At 42.8% G+C, this 23209-nt stretch overlaps 1 protein-coding gene across 8 annotated transcripts in view; it reads right to left on the reverse strand.

Moving 5' to 3' along the window:
• Positions 1–377: 377 nt before the first annotated feature.
• The window catches only part of OTULINL (OTU deubiquitinase with linear linkage specificity like), a 35611-nt gene continuing 12779 nt past the window's right edge, over positions 378–23209 (reverse strand). For 2 of the 8 annotated variants that reach the window (XM_073332305.2, XM_073332306.2), the window contains 8 exons: positions 19843–20098; positions 17769–17924; positions 17627–17658; positions 17438–17529; positions 14103–14252; positions 7525–7653; positions 3654–3926; positions 380–2661 (listed from right to left, as the gene is read on the reverse strand). In XM_073332305.2, the coding sequence (XP_073188406.1) occupies positions 2482–2661; positions 3654–3926; positions 7525–7653; positions 14103–14252; positions 17438–17529; positions 17627–17658; positions 17769–17924; positions 19843–19922 (1092 nt within the window). In that variant the 5' untranslated portion in view covers positions 19923–20098 and the 3' untranslated portion in view covers positions 380–2481. Of the gene's footprint in view, positions 2662–3653; positions 3927–7524; positions 7654–14102; positions 14253–17437; positions 17530–17626; positions 17659–17768; positions 17929–19842; positions 20099–23209 lie in introns of all 8 variants that reach the window. The other 6 variants (XM_073332308.2, XM_073332309.2, XM_073332314.2 and 3 more) reach the window with 5 other exon arrangements.

Below are 23209 nucleotides of genomic sequence, written 5' to 3' on the forward strand. Positions count from 1 at the left end.
AGCCTAAGAGGATTTTTTTTAACAACATTCTTGGAAAAACTTGTATTCAAAATAAATAAAACAAAAGGAATGTATTTTTTACATAATTCATTTTTTCAGTTATAGTACTTGTATATTGCTAGTCATGATAATTACCGTGGCTAGATACTACAGACAGATAATAAACTTTTTAAGTACTCATAAAAGTATAGCAAATACTTCTGCAGAATTGCACTTTGTGCACACATATCTGTCTGCATGGAAACTATATTATAATCTTACTGGGGTATGAGCCATGTCTGTTTACATCAGTAGAGCAATGAGTACATTGTTGGTATTCTGTAAATAACAGCAGTATGCTACTATAAACAATTTTTAAACTTCCACATAGAACAGAACCAAAACAAAGAGCAACATGTTGAATTCAGGAAAAAAGGTTTTTTTAATAAATAAAATATAATCAGAAATGTGGTTTTGGTAAGAGGAAAAAAATTATGTATCCAACAGTTTTAATTAAAGACTACAAATTATTGAACAAACCATCCACAATCCAATAAAATTTTCAGGGAACAAAACAATTACAGTACTCACCAAAACCATGTTTGCTTTATAAATATATATACATATATGCAAAGAAATATAAGAGGAAAAAGTTGCTTTTCATTACAGAAAGGAATAGCTCAGTCTCTATGTACTCGAAGCATATATAATTGGTTTAACTCCTGAGGACCTAATTCACCACTTCATTCTGGTAAATTATCTCCTGTGAGAGCAAGAGAAACACTACATGCATCTTTGGAGATGATTTCAATATTATTTAAAGGAAAATTGTTTGTTTCTTATTAAAAACTCTTCTCTTTATATATAATCTTATTAGAGAAGTGACTCAAATAATTTTAAGCTTATGATTAAGGCTATGTTTTAGGCATGGGTATTTTTAGTAAAAGTCATAGACAGGTCACGGACAGTAAATAAAAATTCACAGCCCGTGACCTGTCCATGACTTGTACTATATGCCCCGGACTAAATATTGGGGGGTGGGGGTGGCCCGGCGGTGCTGCAGGCGGCATCCCGGGGGCCACCATTAGTGCTGGGGTGAGAGGCAGCAGCGTGCAGCACGGGACCCCTGCAGATACTGGATTGGCAGGGCTGGCAGGCTCCCTACCTGGCTCCGCGCCTCCTTGGAAGTGGCGACATTCCCCCAGCTCCTAGGCAGAGGCATGGCCAGGCAGCTCTGCATGCTGCCTCCTCCCCGAGTGCTGGCTCCGCAGCTCCCATTGGCCAGGAACTGCGGCCAATGGGAGCTGCAGGGGTGGTGTCTGCAGGCAGAGGCAGTGCACAGAGCTGCCTGGCCACGCCTCCGCCTAGGAGCTGAGGGATGTCGCTGCTTCTGGGGAGTCCCCCTGAGGAAAGCGCCACCCAGAGCCCTCACCAGCTCCCGTGCCCCAACCCCCAGCCCTGAGCCCCTTCCCACATCCAAACTCCTGCTGCTGCTGGCGTAGGGGGTGCGGTGGCCCAAGACTGCCCCAGCAGTGGCTGGTAAAGCTGCAAAAGTCATGGAGGTCCCGCAAAGTCATGGAATCTGTGACCTCCATGACAAACTTGCAGCCTTACTTGTGATAATATTCATGTGCCACAAACAAACATATTGCTAAACTGTTATCACTTTAATTTTCATTAAAGTTAAGCTTCCTAATTTTGCTGCTATTTCAACACACTAAGACAATTTGCTTGTTATACTGGACTCTTCTTAAGAGCCTCAAAAACTAGAAGTAACCTTGATGTCAAGATTAAGGAAAGTAACTCAAAGGTATTAAATCGTATATACAAAAAAAGCTTAGGAAATGTGAGTCCTGCTAAATGTATATAATGTACAGAGAGTTAACATTTTTGTGAAAAGCCAGTATTTGTAAATGCACTGAAGTGCAAAGCCTTCTCAAACCAATTGCAAAGAAAATCCTTTACATACTTGTGATAGGTAACATTAAATTTGACCCTTCCAAAAAGAAGGGATAGGGGGAGGGCAGGGGGAAGAGTATATATTGAGTAAAGCTATACTGCAAGTTATTTCTTTTTATTATTGCCTTTGTTTCTCTCCCAAGTCAGTGGCTGAAGCACCTTTCTTAAACAAACAATAGGTATCATTTGGCATTGTAAGTTTATACACAACACATCTTTTGGACTTAGCTCAACAAGTGACTATCAACTATCTAGTGAAAATGTTTTCTCGCAGGCGATTTACCCTATTTTTTTTAATTTGAGGACCCTAATGTGTCAGTTTGTCCTGATTGTATAATTATGTATTTTTTGTTTTTCTGAGGCAGATCACAGGTGATATGGGTCAGTACAAGCAAGCAAGATGTTAACATAATAAACCTGTGTGTCCTGTAGTCATAATTTTATGTTACTTGAAATCCTACTGTTGCCGGCAAAGGACTTGGCTTAAAGGTGATAATTTACTGGAGATGGTCACTTCTTGTACTTCATGGTTAGAAATCAGTCTTATATTCTAATAATGGGGATGTGATAGTGATGGTCATCCTCAGTCAGAAGAGAGACTTCCTGCCAGTCTCTGTGATACTCCTCTGGATAGTTTACTTGAAACTCTTCAGTGTTAAATTTATACAATCTGTAAACTCTTATCTTTACTTCAAGTAAATATCCAAGAAGAAACATTTCAACCTAAGGGGGGAAAAAAAAAGATGTAAACATTTGTTTATAGATTTATAAGAAGGAAACTGGGGGGGGGACATCCCACACTTTAATCATGCTCTGATGTTTAGTGTAAGTCATTTAACTTGTTTACTTGTGTAATAAGAAGAGTGGACTAGGAATTACAACAGCAGGAATTTCCCACAACCAACCAAAGATGATAAGCAGCCAAAGGAGATCTGTGTCAAAAGGGCAAATATACTTTCTAAAGTGGCCTATCTGGAAAGCTTCTATTAAAAAAAAAACAAAAAAAAAAACCCCACACGAAAAACAGGTGCAAAAGGTGAAATAGGTCAAACATGCAGGATACTGTCATCTAAACACCATGTTATTTTACATATCAGTGATATCACTGCTTTTAATAATTTGTATAATGATTTGGAGACACTTATTTTGGAGACACTTTAAAATCCCCCCCACACACACACACACTTTTTAACTGCTTTTTCCTCTTGGAAAAATTTGCTTTTTACCCTTCCAAATAAAATAATTCTATCATGGATGATGTATTAAATAGAGCTGAGCAAATAGCTGATTTTTTGACTCAGTGGCTGAACTGAAAAAAAACATCAGTTTCAAAACAAAACTAAGGTTTTTTGTTTTTTCTCACTGAAAAGAAAAAGAAAAATTATTTCGGGTCAAACCGTTTAGAAAATTTTGATTAGAAATGATATTTTGTTCAGAAAATGTCAAAACGGTTCATTTTAAAAAGATCGAAACAAAATGATTTGTATTTCCAAACTTTGTCTTCCAGTTTCTTTCTGGTTGAAACTATTCGCTAAATCCTACCTGAATTTGCAAACAATTTAGGTGTGCTAAAAACAATGCATTTTTCACCCAGTCCTAGTATTGAAGTATACTAGGAACATCAAGTCAATGAATAAGAACTCAAAAGTATTCCCAATCCCTAATCCTTCAGAAAACACAGACTGCTAGAACTCATTTTTTATTCACACCATTACCTGCTCCAGACTACCCGTGTCCCCTATGGAATTCAGATGATTCATCATGAAACTCAACGGGTCAGATGACGTATCACGAGCAAAAAGGAGGCTAAAAAGGATGGGGACATGTTTCTGCTCATTCTTCATCTGTTCATAGGCTTCCACAACTTGGTAAAGCATGATGAATTTTATAGCCTCATACAGCTTATATTCCTTGCTTTCATCAGAGAAAAGGATATTGCACATGTTTCCTCTTTCGTCATGGTCTTTAACACCACTTATTTCAGTCCACTACAAAGCATACACAAGAAATTCAAATCAGCCGCTTAACTCATGACTAATAAATGTTTTGTGTGCTATTTTTTTTAATGGTAACTATTTTTATAAGGATTAAAAAAAGAATAATCACTGGGACTCAATAACCATTATCATAACTAAAGTAAAAATAAGTGGAAGAACTGAATGGCTTTTAGAGAATGGCAATGGAACTCAAAGCCTTTTATGTATATGTCACCATTTTGAAGCACCCGAGGTTGTTAGTTACAAAAAATTAAGGGACAGTACCAGAACTATTAGTTCTGAGGCTCAATCCCTCACTGAGTCTATGAAACTGATTTGATCAGGAAGGTCAAAAGACCAAAACTGATTAATAAAGAACTCTGTCAGCATTTAAAAGGACACTCTCTTTGGAAACCAGACTGAAAAAAACATTCACAGGGACCAGTGGGCATGCCTGAAAATAGATGTGCCTCAATTGCCATTATGGAATTGTAGCAAGTTGGGTAAGACAGGCTGTTTGTTGTTTTAAACTCCTCCCCGCCACCTCTAATGCTTTATTCTAGTTGTATACTTTGTTTTTAAAGGTCTGTTGGTCACTGTATCATTGATCACAGATTCCCAAAAGGGAAGAAACACAAGTGTCTGAGACCCAGCTGGAACTGCAGGGAAAAAAGGGAGGAGGTGTTGCCTTCTGTATCAAAGATGTACACACTTGGACTGAGGTTGAGATGGAGATAAGAGACAGACTTGTGGAAAGTCTCTGGGTAAGGATAAAAGGGGTAAAAAACAAGCTTGATGTCATGATGGGGGTCTACTATAGGCCAACTATAGGTTGGGGAAATAACAAAACAGAGAATAGATTACCCACAAGTTCTTTGAATGCATTGGAGACCGTTTTTTTATTTCAGAAGATGGATAATGCTACTATGGGAGAGGCTGTTTTAGATTTGATTTGGACAAATATGAAGGAACCAGCTGAAAATCTGAAGGTGGAAGGCAGCTTCGGTGAAAGTGATCATGAAATGATAGAGTTCATGATTCTAAGGAATGTTCGGAGGGAAAACTAGGGACCGACCTAGTCCCCAGACTAGGGACCGAATGGCTAGGCAGCAGTTCTGCGGAAAAGGACCTAGGGGTGACAGTGGACGAGAAGCTGGATATGAGTCAGCAGTGTGCCCTTGTTGCCAAGAAGGCCAATGGCATTTTGGGATATATAAGTAGGGGCATAGCGAGAAGATCGAGGGACGTGATCGTTCCCCTCTATTTGACATTGATGAGGCCTCATCTGGAGTACTGTGTCCAGTTTTGGGCCCCACACTACAAGAAGGATGTGGATAAATTGGAGAGAGTCCAGCGAAGGGCAACAAAAATGATTAGGGGTCTAGAACACATGACTTATGAGGAGAGGCTGAGGGAGCTGGGATTGTTTAGCCTGCAGAAGAGAAGAATGAGGGGGGATTTGATAGCTGCTTTCAACTACCTGAAAGGGGGTTCCAAAGAGGATGGCTCTAGACTGTTCTCAATGGTAGCAGATGACAGAACAAGGAGTAATGGTCTCAAGTTGCAGTGGGGGAGGTTTAGATTGGATATTAGGAAAAACTTTTTCACTAAGAGGGTGGTGAAACACTGGAATGCGTTACCTAGGGAGGTGGTAGAATCTCCTTCCTTAGAGGTTTTTAAGGTCAGGCTTGACAAAGCCCTGGCTGGGATGATTTAACTGGGAATTGGTCCTGCTTCGAGCAGGGTGTTGGACTAGATGACCTTCAGGGGTCCCTTCCAACCCTGATATTCTATGATTCTAGAAAACAGCACAATAAAGATAATGAATTTCAAGAAGGCAGATTTTAGCAAACTGAGGCAATTAATTGGTAGCTAAGATCCCATGGGAAGCAAGTCTCTTAGGCCATGTCTACACTACCCGCCAGATCAGCGAGTAGTGATCAACATATCAGGGATCAATTTATCGTGTCTCGTGTAGACATGATAAATCGATCCCCGATCGCTCTGCCGTCAACTCCGGAACTCCACCATGGCAAGAGGCAGAAGCAGAGTTTACGGGGGAGCGGTGGCAGACGATCCCGTGCCGCGAGGATGTGAAGTAAGTGATTCTAAGTTGATCTAAGATACGTTGACTTCAGCTATGAGAATAGCGTAACTGAAGTTGCGTACCTTAGATTGATCCCTCTCCTCCCCCCCAGTGTAGACCAGGCCTGAGAAAAACAGTTCAAAAGAGCTGGCAGTTTTTCAAAGATACCTTTTTAAGGGCACAAGAGCAAAATATCCCACTGCGTAGGAAAGATAGGAAGTATAGGAAGAGACCACCCTGGCTTAGCCAGGAAACCTTCAATGATCTGTAACTCAAAAAAAGAGTCCTATAAAAAGTAGAAACTAGGTCAAATTACAAAGGACAAATATAAACAAACAACACAAGTATGTAGGGACAAAGTTAGAAAGGCCAAGCACAAAATGAGATTAAACTAGCTAAAGACAAAGGGTAACAAGAAAACATTCTACAAATACATTAGAAGCAAGATGAAAACCAAGGACAGGATAATCCCATTACTAAATGAGGAGGGAAAGACAATAACAGAAAATGTGGAAATGGCTGGAGCACTGTAAGCAAGACACAAGAAGTAATTCTTCTACTCCACTCCCTGCTGATAAGGCCTCAGCTGGAGTATTGTGTCCTATTCTGGGCACCACATTTCAGGAAAGATGTGGACAAATTGGAGACAGTACAGAGGAGAACAACAAAAACGATTAAAGGTCTAGAAAACATGGCCTATGAGGAAAAATTGGGTTTGTTTAGTCTGGAGAAGAGAAGGCTGAAGGGAGACAGGATACCAGTTTTCAAGTACATAAAAGGTTATTAGGAGGGTGAAAAAATTATTCTCCTTAACCTCGGTGGATAGGACAAGAAGCAATGGGCTTAAATGGCAGCAAGGGAAATTTAGGTTGGACATTAAGAAAAAATTCCTGTCAGGGTTGTTAAGCCCTGGAACAAATTGCCTAGGGAGATTGTGAAATCTCCATCATTGGAGGTTTTTAAGAACAGGTTAGACAAACACCTGTCAGGAATGGTCTAGTTATTAGGTAATCCTGCCTTGAGTGCAGGGCACTGGACTAGATGACCTACTGAGGTCCCTTCCAGCCCAACACTTCTATGATAAGTGCTTGGCATACATGAAGTAGTGTAATAAGGACCCAAAATCACAAGCTGCTGCCCCAAGACAGAGAAAGGCAAAGAGACCAAAAAGGCCTGATGTGGATGCTCTCTGAGAGACCTGAATGGGGGCAGAGGTGTAGTCATCCCTGTAACAAGTGACAACAGGGTCTCAAAAGATATAAGATCATTTGCTGGTAAACCAAGACAAAAAGATATACAGTAGAATTAAAAATGAACATGTAAAGACCAAAATAGTGATGACCAATAGTTACAGGGACATACTTATGCCCATACGTAAATCCAGTAAATACCAGTAACATCTGACAGATTGCACAGGAGCAATGTTTTGAGCGGAAAGCCGATACTTCTGTGACAGTAAATGATTTCCCTTTTCAGTCTCATTCCCCCCTTCTAACATTTTTTTTCCATTTCCTAAATAGTCACCTGTGTCTTTAATGTTTCAATACATTTACGTAATTTTCCAAATACGTTGGCGCCTGTGTATCTTTCTGGTCCAAAACTATATTGCTGAATCCAGTTGCAGCCTTGTGAATACAGAAGCTTTTCAGGGAGCTGCAAAAATATAATAGGGGAGAGATCACTACTGTAACAACAAGCAGAATATACTATTGTAAATAATTTAGGTATAGAAAAGATATGTTTTAAATGATAAACCACATTCTGAATAAGATTAAAACCCTGAGCCTACAGCTTTAAAAAAAGGGGAGGTTACTTACCTTGTGATAACTGGAGATTCTATGAAATGTATTGATCGGTAGTGCACTTCAGGTGCTCATGAACTCCATCCGCCCAGAACCAGAGAATTCTTCCTAGCGGTGTCTGCTCGGTCCGCGTATGTGCCCACGTGCTCCTTATGCCCCTCACCAAGGGTATAAAATGGGCTGCTGGACCACCCCCTTCTCAGGTCCTTCTCCACCACAAGGTTCCACAATGGGATTCGAGGCAGTGGGAATAGAGGGTAAGTGGTGCATGACACATAAGAGCATTTCAAAGAACTCCAGTTACTACAAGGTGAGTAATCTTTCCTTCTTTGAGTACTCTTCATTTTGTGTGGTGCACCTCAGATGATTTACAACCAGAGTCCCTCCCAAGGAGGTGGATGCCTGCAGCCTTGCACCACTACAGAATGCAGGACTGACCTAGCCCAGGAGGCATCCAAGTCAGATGCTTGGACCAGAGCATGGTGCCTCACAGAGGTGTGTACCAAGCCCCAGGCTGCTGCTCTGTAGATGTCAATGATCCTTGAGTGAGGCTATCCAAGCTGCCTGGACTCTCATCTAATGTGTTCTTACACCACTCCCAAGAGGGATCTCATTCAGCTTGTAGCAGAGTACCGTGCAGCTTGAGATCCATTTTGGCAGCCTCCGGTGGAAAGGGCCTCTCCCATCATCCTCTCTGCAAATGAGACAAAGAGTCTAGGTGACTTCTAGAATTGCTTTGACCTCTACAGTAAAAGCAAGAGCTCTATGCGCATCCCAGGAGTGACACTTTGCCTCTTCCCTTGTGGCGTGCGGCTTGGGGGAGAACACAGGTGACTGGATGCTTTGGTTGATGTGAAAGTCAAACCTCACATGCAGTCTCATGGACACCTTGTCCTTGTGTTATACTGCATGGGGGATCTGCCATGAGCACCCCTAGTGCCCCTTCCTGACTGACATGACAGTGACCAGAAACTGTACCTTCACAGAAACGAGATGTAGGGAGCACGATGCCAACGGCTCAAACGGCAACCGCCTCAGACTGAATAAGACTAAGTTTAAGTCCCAGGCTGCCACAGGCTTCATCGCTGGAGGGAAGTCCCTAACTAAAACCTGCAGGAACTGGGATGTAAACGGGTGAGAGAGAACAGTGTAGCTAACCACTGTCGGATGGAATGCACGGATGGCTGCCAAGTGGACCCTCAGAGAGCTGAGGGACAGCCCTGAGGATTTAGAAGGTAACAGGTAGTCCAACATGTAAGGCACCCCTGAATGCAAGGGGGAAATTCCCGGTTGATCATACTACATCACAAATCTCTTCCATTTTATAGTGTAGCACCTCCTGGTAGAGTTTTCCTACAGCTACTCTGTAAGGTCTGCATGTCAGCCAAACAAACACTCTTTAGGGTCAACATCCATCCAAATACCACACCCTCAGGTGCAGCATGGATGGGTTGGCGAGTCCTCCCCTCATCCTGCGTCAAGAGGTCTCACACCACGGGAAGTGGAGAGGACCCCAAGCAAACAAGTGCAACAGAGTATAGGATACAAGAACTGACAAGGCCTCCCCAATGCCATAAGAATGGCTCGCACCTTGTTCTGCGTGATCTTTCTTAAGTACCTATGGTCACAGAGGGATCGGGTGAAATACAAACCTCAGAGCCTCCAAGCATCACACGAGGAAAATGTCACCCAGAGAGCCTGAGCTGCAACCCCTCTGTGGAGGGGAACTCCCTGCACTTCTTGTTCTGATCTGACACATTTAAGTCTGTGATTAGGTGAGCCCATTCTGGAAACACCACCTGCAGAGTCAGGCCACGAAACTCCCACTCATTCTCACCGCACAAGTGTCTGCTAAAGGAGTCAGCCAGGATGTTCTGAAACTCTGGCAGATGGACTGCTCAGGGCAATGTTCAGAGGTATGCACCCATTCCAGACATGGATGGTCTCCATGCAGAGATGTGAGGACCGTGCACCTCCTTGCTTGTTGATGTAACAGAGCACTGTTATGTTTCCAACAGCACCTGGACCAACTGGCCCCAAATGCAAGGGGGGAAATGCTTGCAGGTCAGCCAAACCACCCTCACCCTCCAGCACAGTGATGTGGAAAATTCACTCCTGAGGGGACCACATCCCTTGGTCCATCTGCCCCTCCATGTGACTTCCTCCGCCTGACAGAGAGGTGTCTGTGGTCATAGTCCTAGCCAATCGCAGGTAACAGAACAGGACATCCAGGCACACACCTTTCTCCTGTCTTCACACTGGCCAAAGCAGTCTACAACCCTTCAGGGAACAGAGACTAGCAAGTTGAGACTGTGTGGACACCATCCATAGCCACGCCTGCAGGCACAAAGTGATTGTCTGGCAAATATGACACTGGGTCCGGCCGTACCCCAATAACCTCTATAGCCTGTGTCAATTCCACAGTGAACTTGTCCAAGTTCACCCTGAGACCCAGTCTTTTTGACCAGGCCCAGCAGTGTGACCAGACACCTGCGCCTCCTGGCAAGGTCGCCTCTTGAGGGGCTAATCGTCCAAGTGGGGGTACACTAATGGCCCCTACTGGGGATAATGCGCTGCTACCACCGGCCGTGCTGTGGTGAATACCCTCAGCGCCACTGAAAGTCTGAAAGGAAGTCCTGAGTACTGGTAGTGCTGCTGCCCAGCGGCAAATCTCAGGAGTCTCCTGTGGCGCGGGTGGACATTTATGTGGAAATAGAGATCAAAAGCCATGAACCAATCGCCAAGATCTAGTGAGGGAAAAACTGAAACCAGGGTGATCACCCTGAACTTCAGGCTGCAGATAAACTTGTTCAGCTCCCTGAGGCCCAAAGTAGGTCTCCATTCCCCTATGACCCCATCTTTTTGGGGACGAGGAAATACCTCAAATAGAAACTCTTTCCCTTTGCTGCCAGGGGCATTGATTTTATCACCCCTCATTGCAGGACGGCCTCCACCTCCTGCTGAAGAACCCGCTTGTGAAAGTTGTCCATGAAAGAGAATGGAGAAGGGGGTTTGGGGTTGGGGAGGGACAAAAGCTGGACGGTATATCCCAAGATGACCTCTAGTACCCACTTGTCTGTCGTGTCTCTCTCCAGATGGGGAGGTACTGGGGCAGCCACACTTCAAAAGTTGAAGAAATGGGGGAGGAGCCTAAATCCACTGGTCTGGCTGGTGCCTGGTTCTCAAGAGTCCCAACAAAATGCTCATTTGTGAGTCTGATGGATATGAAGGATGATTGCTCCTGGGCACTCCTCCTCTGCTTCCTCTGGCACTTGTGGTGCTGCCACGGGTGACACAACACTGGCTTGGGTGGGCCTCTGCCTGAACTGTGGCTTGATGGACTTGCGCTTCATCACAGGTGTGTAATTGCCAACCAAACTGAGCATGGCTCAGGAGTCCTTTAGCGAATGGTGGGATTCATCCATCCTCATGCTAAACAGTTTGTTACACTCAAATGGAAGGTCCTCCATCATTAATTGCATGTCCTTTTGGATCCCTGATGAAGACAGCTACAACTAATGTCTCATTGCCACTGCCATAGACATGGACCGTGCCACAGTGTCTGCCACATTTAGGGCTGTCAGGAGGGTGGATCTGGACACTAGCTTTCCCTCACTGATTAGGGCCTGAAACTGCTCCCTATTGTCCTGAGGTATCATCTTGATGAATTTGATGAGCCTATTTTAGATGTTAAAGTCATACTTGGCCATCAGCACCTGGCAGTTCAAAATCCAAAACTGTAGAGAAGGCGAAGAGTACTCTTCCCTCCCAAAATTCTCTTAGCCGCCTTTCGTGAGGCATGGATCTGGCAGCTGTTGCCTACTGCACTCCGTTGCTACTGTCACCATCAGCAAGCTGGGGGTCAGGTGGGAAAAAAAGGTATTCTGACCCCTTTGTGGGCATGAAATCTCCCTCCTGTGCCCGCCTGGACACCACAGGAATGGTGGCCGGCATCTGCCAAAGTGTCTTAGTTTGCTCAAGGATGGCCTTGTTAATTGTCAGCTCCACCCTGCTTGGTCCCAAGCTGTGCAGAATGTCCAGCAGTCTATGCAGAGTCCCCAGGACCTCTTCCAGGGAGATGTGCAGGGCCTCAACACCCTCTTAAGCAAGCCCTGGAAGACCTTAGGGTCAACCAGGCACTGTGGAGAAGCTGGTATTACTGCTTCCTCTGGAAATAATACGGATAAGCTCACCGATGCACTCTCCTCCTGCCCAGGCTGGTCCTCATCTTCTGAGGGTGTCACTGTTCCAGGGAGCCTGTGGAGATTCTTCCTCTCACAGGAGAGATTTATCTCCCTGAGCTCCCAAGTCCCTCAGTGTGGGTACAAAACGCAGTGGGTCTGTGGATCTTCCGGGCCCCACTATTGCCACTGTAGAGCCTCATACCCCATCATAGCATCCCCAAGATGATGGGTACCAATACAAATAGGGTGAATATTCCCTGGGACGGGAGTACTGTGACACTCAGGGATGCCCGATGCCCTATCTGGGCTTAACCCTCACAAAAGTCACCTTGGGGAGTAGTATGGGAACAGGCCTCCTGTTCCTGGTACCTCCAGAGTCAAAAGATTTTGAGTCTGAGTCCAATAGGGATCTCTCAGTACCAGGAGGTGGCGATGCCCTGTCTCTATTAGTCAACAGTACTGGCGAAAGCCTGGCTTGACCCTAGCTCAGTGATGGGATACAGGCTGGTATCAACTGGCATGTTGGTATAACTGGGTGCAGGTCTCTGGACAGCAATAGTGACTCTGGTTCCTAGCGGATCAGAAAGTCATCCAGTGCCAAACAGTGAGCTGAAGCTGAGAGGCCCACCTCCTTCTCCACCACGAGGGCGGTTGGTGCCATCGTCAAGGGAGCCGAGAATGCCAGTCTGGATGTGGGCGCTGGAGGTGCCAAAGTTCAGGTCCCAAACAGGGTCTTGCCCTTAGTCGATGCCCTAGGCTGATCTTTCACAGTGCCAAATGCTGCTAAGCGAGAGCACGAGGCTTCCCCCACCTCGGAGAGGGAAGAGGACTTCTGTCTCTTTTTAGAGGAGTTGGAAAAGCAACTTCCCCTCATTTTTATGAGAGCATTTGTGTCTCCTTTCCTCTGTTTTAATCCCAGGTCTTCTCACCCAAGTCTTTTGGAGCCAATGGGGGATTGGGAGGAGAGGCCTGGAACCAGCTAAAGCCACACTCCTACCTTCCTCAGGCCGACATACAGGGGGCAGAATCTGTAGCTGCCCTCATGGACCTATCCATGAGAAACGTCATGAGACGGATCTCCCTTGACTGCCTCATCCTGCGTAGAAATGACCTACAAGTACTGCACTTGGTAGGGATAAGGGCTTCCTACAGGTGGTACAAAAAGAGTCATTACTGTAGTTTACCTGGAAGTCCCCCTGGCAGTCCACAAAGCTCTTGAAGCCGGGAGCCTTTGTCATATTCACCCTACCCCAGAGTGAAGCTGTGGAGCGGGGGGGAGAGAAGGAATGAGGAGGTGAAGAAGGGAGGATCACTGCCCTACACAAGGGGTGTTCAATGAGGGCACAAAATATAGTAAGCTAAACTATTTACAGGTAAAGGCTGAAAGGATGCAGTGACCTGAGGCTCCATCCCAGACCCCAAGCAGTGAGAAGGAACTGAGAGGGCCGTGGTCTGGCAGCCCCTTCTTCCCCTCGGTGCAGAGCACATGAATGGACTGAACAGACACTGCTAGGAAGAAGCCTCTGGTCCCAGGCTCATGGAGCGCATATACAACCTGAAGTGCACTACAAAAAAAGAAAAGCACTCAAAAAGAAACCCCCAGTCATCCACCACTGTAACTAATGGTAAAGCTCTGTTGACTCTCAGCTTCATAAGAGCTTTTATAGCCTTTTCAATAGATAACCAGCCAATAAAGAACACAATGGGACCCTCATCCCAGACCGGGATGTCATAGCACCCCCAATACAAATAGTAAATAATAATCCCTGTCCAGTGGCAGGCATAAGTCTTAAAATGGGACCACATAGATTATTATTATGCTTTATTAGCATGATAGAAATAGCCCTTATACCCATGCCCCCTCAGACATTATACTATAGTATACCCACCCATCCCCCTTCATTTATTCTTGTACGCTTAACAATAAGGGAACACAATGGACTTGCTACTTGCTTCCACTTTTGCATAGTGCTTAATCTGTCTTGCTCCCCCCTGTACGCTCTACTCACGCTTGCAATGGAGTACAGCAGTTTTAGAGAAGTTGTTGCTGGATCAAATCCGCCTTTTATAATATAAGGACATGTAAATTTTATTTGCTTCAGCAACTGAAACATACCTTTAAAATGTCTCTCTCCTTCATCCATGATGGAAAATAAATGCCCTGGCTGAATACCTGAAACAGCACAGCTCTTAATGCACAGTAGTTATCTCTTCTGACTTGTCGTATATATTTAATATGGTATCTCCAAAATAGTTCTTTATAAGCCTAAAAAAAGGCCAAAACAACAGTGAACAACGTGTATCTTAAATCCTAGAATGAAACAGTGAGACAAGTTAGCTTTGAGGCTAATTTCAACATGTTCTTAAGGGTCTATACAAATTCTGTTTTCAGTGGAGTAATACTACTGACCTCAGTGGAGTTACTGCTGATGAACACTAGTACAAGGGAAAGCAGAAGACATTTGATTTCACTATAGATGTATACACTTTCTACCAGTTTCAACATGTTTATACATGGTCTGGACATTGTACTTCTCCAATTTCCATAATGATCTTTATGATCATCTGTTTGTGTGTATAATTCAATGCATATTTAAATAATTTTTTATTCTCTCTCTTGAACTTGAAATTGATGTTTAGCAGTTTATGTGTTGTGAACAGAAGATAGCAAACTGCTATGGCCAAAAAGGTTTGATGTGGGGAATTTTTATGGAGTCACTGGTGCTGTCAGTCTAATACTAACAGTCCTAATCTTTGATGAACATCTGCTTCCTAGGCACTCAGAGGTGCTAGGAATTTGTTATCAAGGTGACTGAGAAAAAGATCACAACTTTTGTGTGCAGAACTTCATATGACAATGCCAATATTTCAAAAAGAAAATTTGGATCCAGATGTTAGGTTCATACCACATTGTTTTCTCTTCTAAAATTGTGTATCTAGCAATGTACAGCAGATGGAGCCCTTCCATTGCAAAAATTATGCCACTGGATTACTAAATTGATTCTCAATCTGAAGATAGTTGGCACAAAATGCTTTAATGCTGAATGATAACCCGAATATTTATTTCGCCCTCTGTGATCTCTGGGAAATGCTTTCTTGTGTCTCTTCAGCCATTACTGATACTATTTATTCATTCACTATTCATCTTCTGAAGATTTTATTAAGAATTGGTGCATGCAACAATAGCATAACTACTGACAAGCAGTTTGCAGCGGAGCAAACTAATCCAACACATTGCGTCTAGTCTATTTTAAAAAGACAGGGAACTGGGATATAATCACAACTCTTCACATCCGTGGCAATTACTAGGCTAAATCCCCATGACCCACTGTGATGGCCAAATATGGCTTCTAATTTCTAAAAGCTTTTGTGCCCATAAAACATGTTGTTTGGCATCTTCACTGTATTATGTAAACCTGTAACTGACTATGCCAGCAAACTACAGGCCAGGATGAGACCACTGAAATTTCTGGCCTCATTCTTTGGCTGCCAGAAAAATAATGGGCCGATATCAAGAATAAACGTTTTAAACCCCAAATGCCTATTTTATGCTACAGCATTCTAGAAAGCACAGCTATGCATTTAAAACAAAGACTCCCTCCCCCTCCAAACTGAATCAGCAGCAGTCCTGAGAACTGGGAGCATGCCAGCATTGCCAGGTTGTTAGTTGCTAGGCTGTTGCCCCCACCAACACCTATTTTCCAAACAGTGGGATGAGAGGGTCATTGCTACATTTCCAAAAATAATGCTATTAATAGTCACATTCCCAGATACACTTGTGCAAAAGATCAAGCCGCACAAGTTTTCCCTCAGTATCACTTCATTAAATATTAAACATAGTCTTGCTGAAATTATAGGAAGTGCCTAGCTCAAACCCACACATTTCCTGAGAAAAGTCAGAGTTAAGGCACAAAACAATTCATGACAGTAAGTAAACTCCACACCCAAACCTTTGCAGAGTGAGTTAAGGATTGGGTGAGAAGTCACAATGCTGTGGTGTTTGGTTTTAACTATACTAAAAGTCACATTATCTTGGCGTTTTGTGTTTAATATCCTTTTTTCTTCCTACAAGATACCACTAAAAATAATCACTTGTCATTAAACTGATTCCAGTTCTTCAGACTAGTACGTTTTCAAAGAGGTTTTAATATATGGATTACTAAAACAAATTGTAATAGCATTATGCCAATGTACCTGGGGTGTAATCCAGAAATTTGGCTATGTAATAAGATGATTATCTGAAATTTATAGCAGGTAGCTTGTGTACATGTTATTCTAGGCTACAAAAACTCTCATTTTCACTTTTTACAATAAAATAAAACCAAGTATAGAAGGAGTCACTGTGGACCAACAGTAAAATATCATTGCCTCTCTTCCTTGATCCGTGGTTCAGTCGGGAGAAAGGACAAAAGAGAACTGGTGCCTCTTTCTTTTTGGATTTGTAGCATCAGGCTCAGTTTGGTTTTGGGGGTAATTCAGCATGTCGGCACTTGCTGCCCACATTGCTTGAGTCCCGCTACAGTATTGCGGAGATTACTTTGCCCCATCATGTGCTGCTAGGACAGTTGTGGTGAGCTTAGGTGTTTGAGTATATACTTGGTTGCGTTTTGTTTTTGTTTCATCGAAACCATCAATTCACCTTTTGTATTAACTTAGTTTAGTTTCTTTGCAGTTAGAAATTAGCAGTTCTGTAACTACTATTCCTCCTACAAAGGGGTGCGTGCTAGTGAATCAGATCCATTGCTTCGAGGGCTAAAGACAAGTCTCGTCTGGCCAACCTGCGCTCAAGATCAGGACCCAAAGTTGGGGAAAACAACAGTAGTTATATGCCACCTTTGTGTTCCCCCAGAGCTTTTGGAGAATTAGTTTGGTGCCCAGGACAAATTAAATCTGCTCAGGGCTACTTTAACTTCAACCAGCTGGCCTGAGAACCACAGTGCAGTTCTGCTCTGAGTATGCCTTCCAACACAGCCATACACCAAAGGGTGGCCCGCTCTTCTAGCTCTATGGCAGCCATGAATTCCTCCATGACAAGGGAATCTCCAGCTGCCCAGTTAGGCTAGCTCGTTGGCTTGTTTGTGCTGATAGAGCAGTGCAAAGAGGATGCATCAGTGCTGAGGATCTGGTCCATTTCTGAGTAATTCTTGCCTGTAAGGGTACATCTGCACTGCAGCTGGAGGTGTAACGTCCAGCTCAGGTAGATGTACACGTGCTCACTCAATCAAAGCTAGTGTGTACACATCTACCCTAGCTGGAAATTATACCTCCTGTCTAGATATAGAACTGTGTATCTAAGGAGAGCTTGCCGCCTTCCCTTTTTGAAATTCATTTGATCTCACACAGCTCATAACACATGCTTACATCAACACTGGATGGAATTTATTCTTTTTTTCAAGCTCAGTATTTTTTTTCAAACTTTTTATATCTAGATTTAACTTTAGAAACTCTTACCGCCTTCATCTGCTTGGCCTGCTTGGTTTCTCCTTTCCATTCTCTTGCACAATAACCAAGCAGATCAACTTCTGCCAGTACACTGAGGTTCTCTAAACCAAATTTAATTCACAGATTAGTTAAACATCTACTTTTTTGCATTTAAAAAGAAGGAAAGTTATAATGCAGATTGGTAACAAAAATGTTTACTTTTAAATTTTCTCTGCAGATATCTGCTCCACCTGAAATCCAAATGATAAAACAGCTGTCAAAAAGAATTTGCAGCAAGTAAATATTTAATGAAAGAACAAAGATACAATTGAAAACGAAAGGCATTGTAGTAAAAACATACCATTTCAACAGCTGTGCTAAGTATGCATAGAGCCTTCTACAATACCAGAGAGCAGCAAGGAGAAAAGACATGACTAATATTAGTTGTCTCTCTATTTTTTGCCACACAATATGTAAGAATTGGTTGATAGTGGTCATCCAGGATTGCATTTCATTCCTTCCTGAAACAAAAATTAAAAAGTGATCAATATCTCACTGTTTCACAATATCTGTATACACCCCTAGTACTACTGACTTTATGTTGCCACGCATTCAAAATGAGTCAGTCCTCAAAAACCATGAGATTGGCTTAAAACCTATGAGATTTTTAGAAATGATAAATTTGGGGGCTCATTTAGTTATCCTCTGCTTTCTGAACCTTTTGGGTGCATCTGAGTCATGCTTTCAAACTTTTCTCTGCAACAATGAGGGCTAGAAACTTACTTTTTTAATGAAAGCTCAGATTCTCATCTAATCACTTGAATCCGGGAGATGGTGTTTTAAGAAAAAAAAACAAATATTGCGAGACTCACAATCAAATTGTGAGAGTTGACAACACTGGAGATCAGCAATAGGGAAACCAAGATGTTTTGAAAACTGATTGCTGGTTCTTGGGCACGTGCACTCATTGCAATGTCTTGTTCTGAGGCCTGGCCCTTTAAGACTAAGGGAGTTGTATTCTCCAGATGGAGCACAAGATGGAGAATGATCAATTTAGCATCATGTGACTGGAAACCACTTAAAGGAATAATCCTGGGTCAATATGGGGAAGATGAAGGTTAATTTATGACCCTGAAGAAAGTTCCGCCTTGAAGATCTAGCAGGAGGTCTAGGGATTAGCCAGCCAGGAAAGGCATTCACCCTTATTTCCCAGCTGGGAGAAAGCAAGATAGCTCTAACACTCTGTATTATTTTGAGGTTTTTTTAATCTTTTGTTAATAAAACCCACCCTGAAGAAATGGACATGAACTGAGTGGCTGCAGAGAGCTTTACTCTACCTTCCTTGACTGGTGAATTTGCCACTAGTTTAGGTTTAATACATTCCTATAATTTATGATTAACTATTGCTCTACCAATAACTGCTTCAAGTATTAACACATTTGCACCAAAGGATCAACAGATCTGTAATAATGAACATTAACCAACCAAATAAAAAAGCAACAGGACATAACTTTCTTGCATTTTCATTTAGTACAATATTTTAAGCATCATCTGACTTTAAAAAAGGCTTCTCTTAATCATGAGGATGGCCCCTGAGCTGTTGAGTCTCTGAGCTGATTGCTTTCTTTCTATAGGCACCACCTGTGGTCAGTGCCTTGCCCGTGCAATATGAATTGTGGGCCAGATCCTCAAACAATGTAAATCAGTGTAGCTTCCTTAACTTCAATGGATCTATGCTAATTTACATCAGCTGAGGTTCAGTCCCTCTGCCTTTAATTGTGAGTTTACTTAATCTTTAGGGACCGATTTTTCCAAAATATGTATGGAGTTCAAATTCAATTTGCCCATTCACTTACAGCTACCGTGAGTGCGTGAATCATTCAGATGCATGCCCATGTAGTCCTGGTAATTACATGCACAATCGTGCACAAGTTCTTAGGTGAGCTATTGCACACAAAGAATATTAGTGTTATGCTGTCATTCAAAAGCTTTGTGACAGGATATAACTTTTAGGCTGTGTGGAAACAAGGATCATGTCTAGAATCACACACTGCAATGTTTTCTTCCAATAGTTGTGAAGAAAAAGAAGCTAATGAGTTTTGAAGGGTTTGTTGAATGATTTAAAGTACTCCTTCTTCTGCTAATCCCGCTTGGGCTGAGTATGCTAGCACCCCAAACTCAGATAGCATGGGGAGTGAGAGAGGGGACCAATAGAAGCCACCACTCAATTAGGTGAGCAACCTTGATTTGTATTAACTTAACAGTACTAGATCAAGGAAATTTGCCAATGAACTCTTTCATTTCACTTCAATGATTTAGCACATACAGGGTACACGCAGCAACACACTTTGGCCTTGTGCATATGCTTAATACATAAAGACAGACAAATAGCCTATTACCTTTTATTCACAGTGTTATAGTAAATACCTGCTCACCTGACATGAAAGGAGGTTACTCCTGGAAGTGCTGCTTTTGAAGGGATAAAGAACAATTTTATAATATTCACTCCATACATAGTAAAATAGATCCAAAATTCAGTATGACATTTCAAAACACATTGCCTTCCAGGAGCTGCAGCTTATCACTGACTACAGCTATAACAAAACATTAGTTCTTTTGGTAAGGTCCAGAGATTTTGATAGTTGTGGAATATTCTATGGCATCTCTATTCATAGCATATGCACTGATTATCTACGGAAACAAACAGGGATACTTTTAATAAACAATTTCAAAGCAGCTAAATTATGACTAATTGTATGAGGTTTACACATTGTTTGAGGGGAAAAGTCCTGGGAGATTAACAGAGTTACAGTGATTTATTTTATCCTTCCTCTATTTCTGTCGTGAAGGCATGATTTTAAAAAAAATCAGCAAGTTTACAATATAAGCTTCTGTTAACTATACTAGCCCCTTGTAACAGTTTACAACTCTTGTTCATTACCTGGCACATTCAGTTATCTAAGTTTTCCCACCATGATACGAAGCAAACCCAATGCTGATCCAGCTTAAAATATCCACAGCAAATTAATCAAACATATTGAAACAAAAACAAGTGAAGATGCAAACGAAAAAAACAACTTGTCAGGTCTTTTTTTGCATTATTTATGGTGGCCATATATATACAGTACCCTCATTTGATTTTGATTGCGCAGAATGGGACTATTAAAAGGACTGAACCGGTATTTTTCCCAAAGTAACGTGTTTTGTAGAATAGTAGAAATACATTTGAGCAAATTCCTGACACCTAAGGTTTCTGTTCCAGTTCCATATTTTACAGGGAGGCTCACATGAACTTTGCTAGTGTTGAAAAAGTCCTTTAATTTAGACATAAAACAGAATTTCTCAATAGCCTGACACTGTATTAAGAGATTCAGCAAAAAAGCAGTAGAGCCTCTTTTGAAATCCAGGGAAACTCCTCTCTTGATATGTGTGTAATAACATAGCAATAAGTAACTCGGATGTTCTTTCGGCCTGGTCTACACTACAAGGTTAAGTCGATGTAAGCTGTCTTGCATCAACCTAGCTGTGGAAATGTCTTCACTTAAATTTGGCTCCCACTACCTTAAGTGCCTCTCTATGCCAATTTAGTAACACCACCTCCCCTAGGGGCACAGAGTCAATGCTGATGTAGTTATGCTTATGTCGACTATTATTGGCTTTCAGGAGCTGTCCCACAATGCCCCACACTAACAATACAAGTGATACAAGCACTCCCGGTGAGGAGGCGCAATGCTCACACAAAGAGCCAAGTGTGCACACGCACAAGTGATTTAATAACTGCACTGACTCTATGCTGAAGTTAGGTTGACAGAATTTTGAATTGCAGACATGGGCTAAGTAAGATATTGATGCTTTCCTATGGGAGGTTGGGAGGCACAAGGCTGTGTGCCTTCAATAAGAGAAGTTAAATTCTGCACCACTGTGCACATGCAGAATTCATGTCCCCCATCGATTTTCTTTTCTCAGCAGAAAATACATTCTGCTGGCGAAGCACTGCAGTTACGCCTTTCACCCACCAGGGACTGCTGTGGCACAGAACAAAGGGCAGACAGCTCACTGGCCATATCAATCAATCAGCAGCTGATAGAGAGGAGGAGTGGCTGCGTTTCTCACAGTGCCCTGTCTGTGGGGCCAGGTGAGGAGACATATGATATGGTGGAGGACAAAGTGGGGCACACATGGCTGCTGGGTGGGTCACATAGACTGGGGCTCAGAAGGGCTAGTGGATGGACAGACTGGGGCGGGGGATGAATAGGAGTGGGGGTGCAGTGCCACATGGAGATGGGAAGGAGGGGTGGCTGAGTGGAGATGCAGGGACACATGAGGACAGGGGTAGATGTGCCTGACTGAATGGGAGAGGCTCCCCAACTCCCTAACAATCCCCCAACCAAAAAAACCTGTTCCATACTTCTCCAACTCACACCCAACCACCCTACAGGTTCACTCCTGCATTCCCAGCAATTATTTTCCTCTTCCTCAGCCCCTCCGTTCCTCTCCCTCAGCCCCACCCTCAGCCTGCAAGCCTTTGCACTGCTTCTGAGGGGTGCTGGAAATACATTTCTGTATTGTAGTTTAAATGAATTATTACTCAGAGTTCTGTATTAATATGCCTAGTAAGGAATCTATTTGTCAAAAAACATTTCCTGAATCTCTTTTGTTGTCTGTTTTGTTACAGACATTTTGAAACTGGCATGATTCTATTGTGTTATTTTGACAAATAAAATATGCAGAATTTTACAGAATTTTAAAATATTGTGCTCAGAATTTTTAAGCACAGAATTTTTATTTTTTTGGCAAAGAATTCCCATAGGAGCAGAGAAGTGCACCAGTAGTCTACTACCATAGGAATGACTATGGGATTGTCTAGACGAACAGCAAGATGGGGTGTAATTCTACAGTGCATTAATATGCTGTGCACTTATGGAACTTACAGACCTTGCTACCATGCATTAGAAGTTCCCTAATGCACACTGACCTACTCCTGTTTCGAAGCACACAAGGGAACTTTTAGACGGCAGTAGCAAAGTTCATACAGACAGTTAGTGTGCAACATACTAGTGTGCTGTAGATTTACACCCCAGTTTGCTGCACACTCACTGCTCATCTTGACTAGCCCTTATTCTGATTAGAACATCACTTGTCCATTTACATCTTAGACTGAAATTATTTAAATAAATGGCTATTGGAAACAGAGTTGTTGTTTTTGGAACCAATTGTAAACTGGAATAACCCACCAATACCAAACTTTCCAACACATACTATATATGGGATTCTGCCTCCGAGGCAGGGTTAGAGCTCAGCAGTTCCTTGCACCCAGTGCTCACACCAAATCTCTTCTCCACACCTGAGAGAAGACATCGCTACAGTCAAGGTGAGGGCTGACTCTTCTGCAATCTATGGAAATAGGTGCAACTCTCAGGCTTCTAACAAAACACTCATGAGGCTTTGGGATGCCCAAGGAACCCTGATGATCCTCCACCCAGACAGGTGAGCTGCATGAGACACATCTGGGCAGACAGCAAATGACAAGTAATGCGAGAACTTTTAAATTATGACATATGGACTTTTCTATAAGACTGTCCACTGAGCAGGTTTGAAGCCTGTGTATAAATAAAGGAGCCCTCAACAAGAGTGGCTTCTCACTGAGTATTTGTGGAGTGATTGGTGGGACCTGCAGTGGCACATTCCTAGTGCAAGGGAGCATCTGGAGGCCTTGACCCCTCATACAGCCAGAAAGGGAATACAAAGAAAACTGCCATAAAACTTGTGTCAGAACTCCCCACAGTGGCCATCATCTTGTGC

The sequence above is a fragment of the Lepidochelys kempii genome, chromosome 2 (assembly GCF_965140285.1).
Source record: "Lepidochelys kempii isolate rLepKem1 chromosome 2, rLepKem1.hap1, whole genome shotgun sequence".
Taxonomy (NCBI): Eukaryota; Metazoa; Chordata; order Testudines; family Cheloniidae; genus Lepidochelys; species Lepidochelys kempii.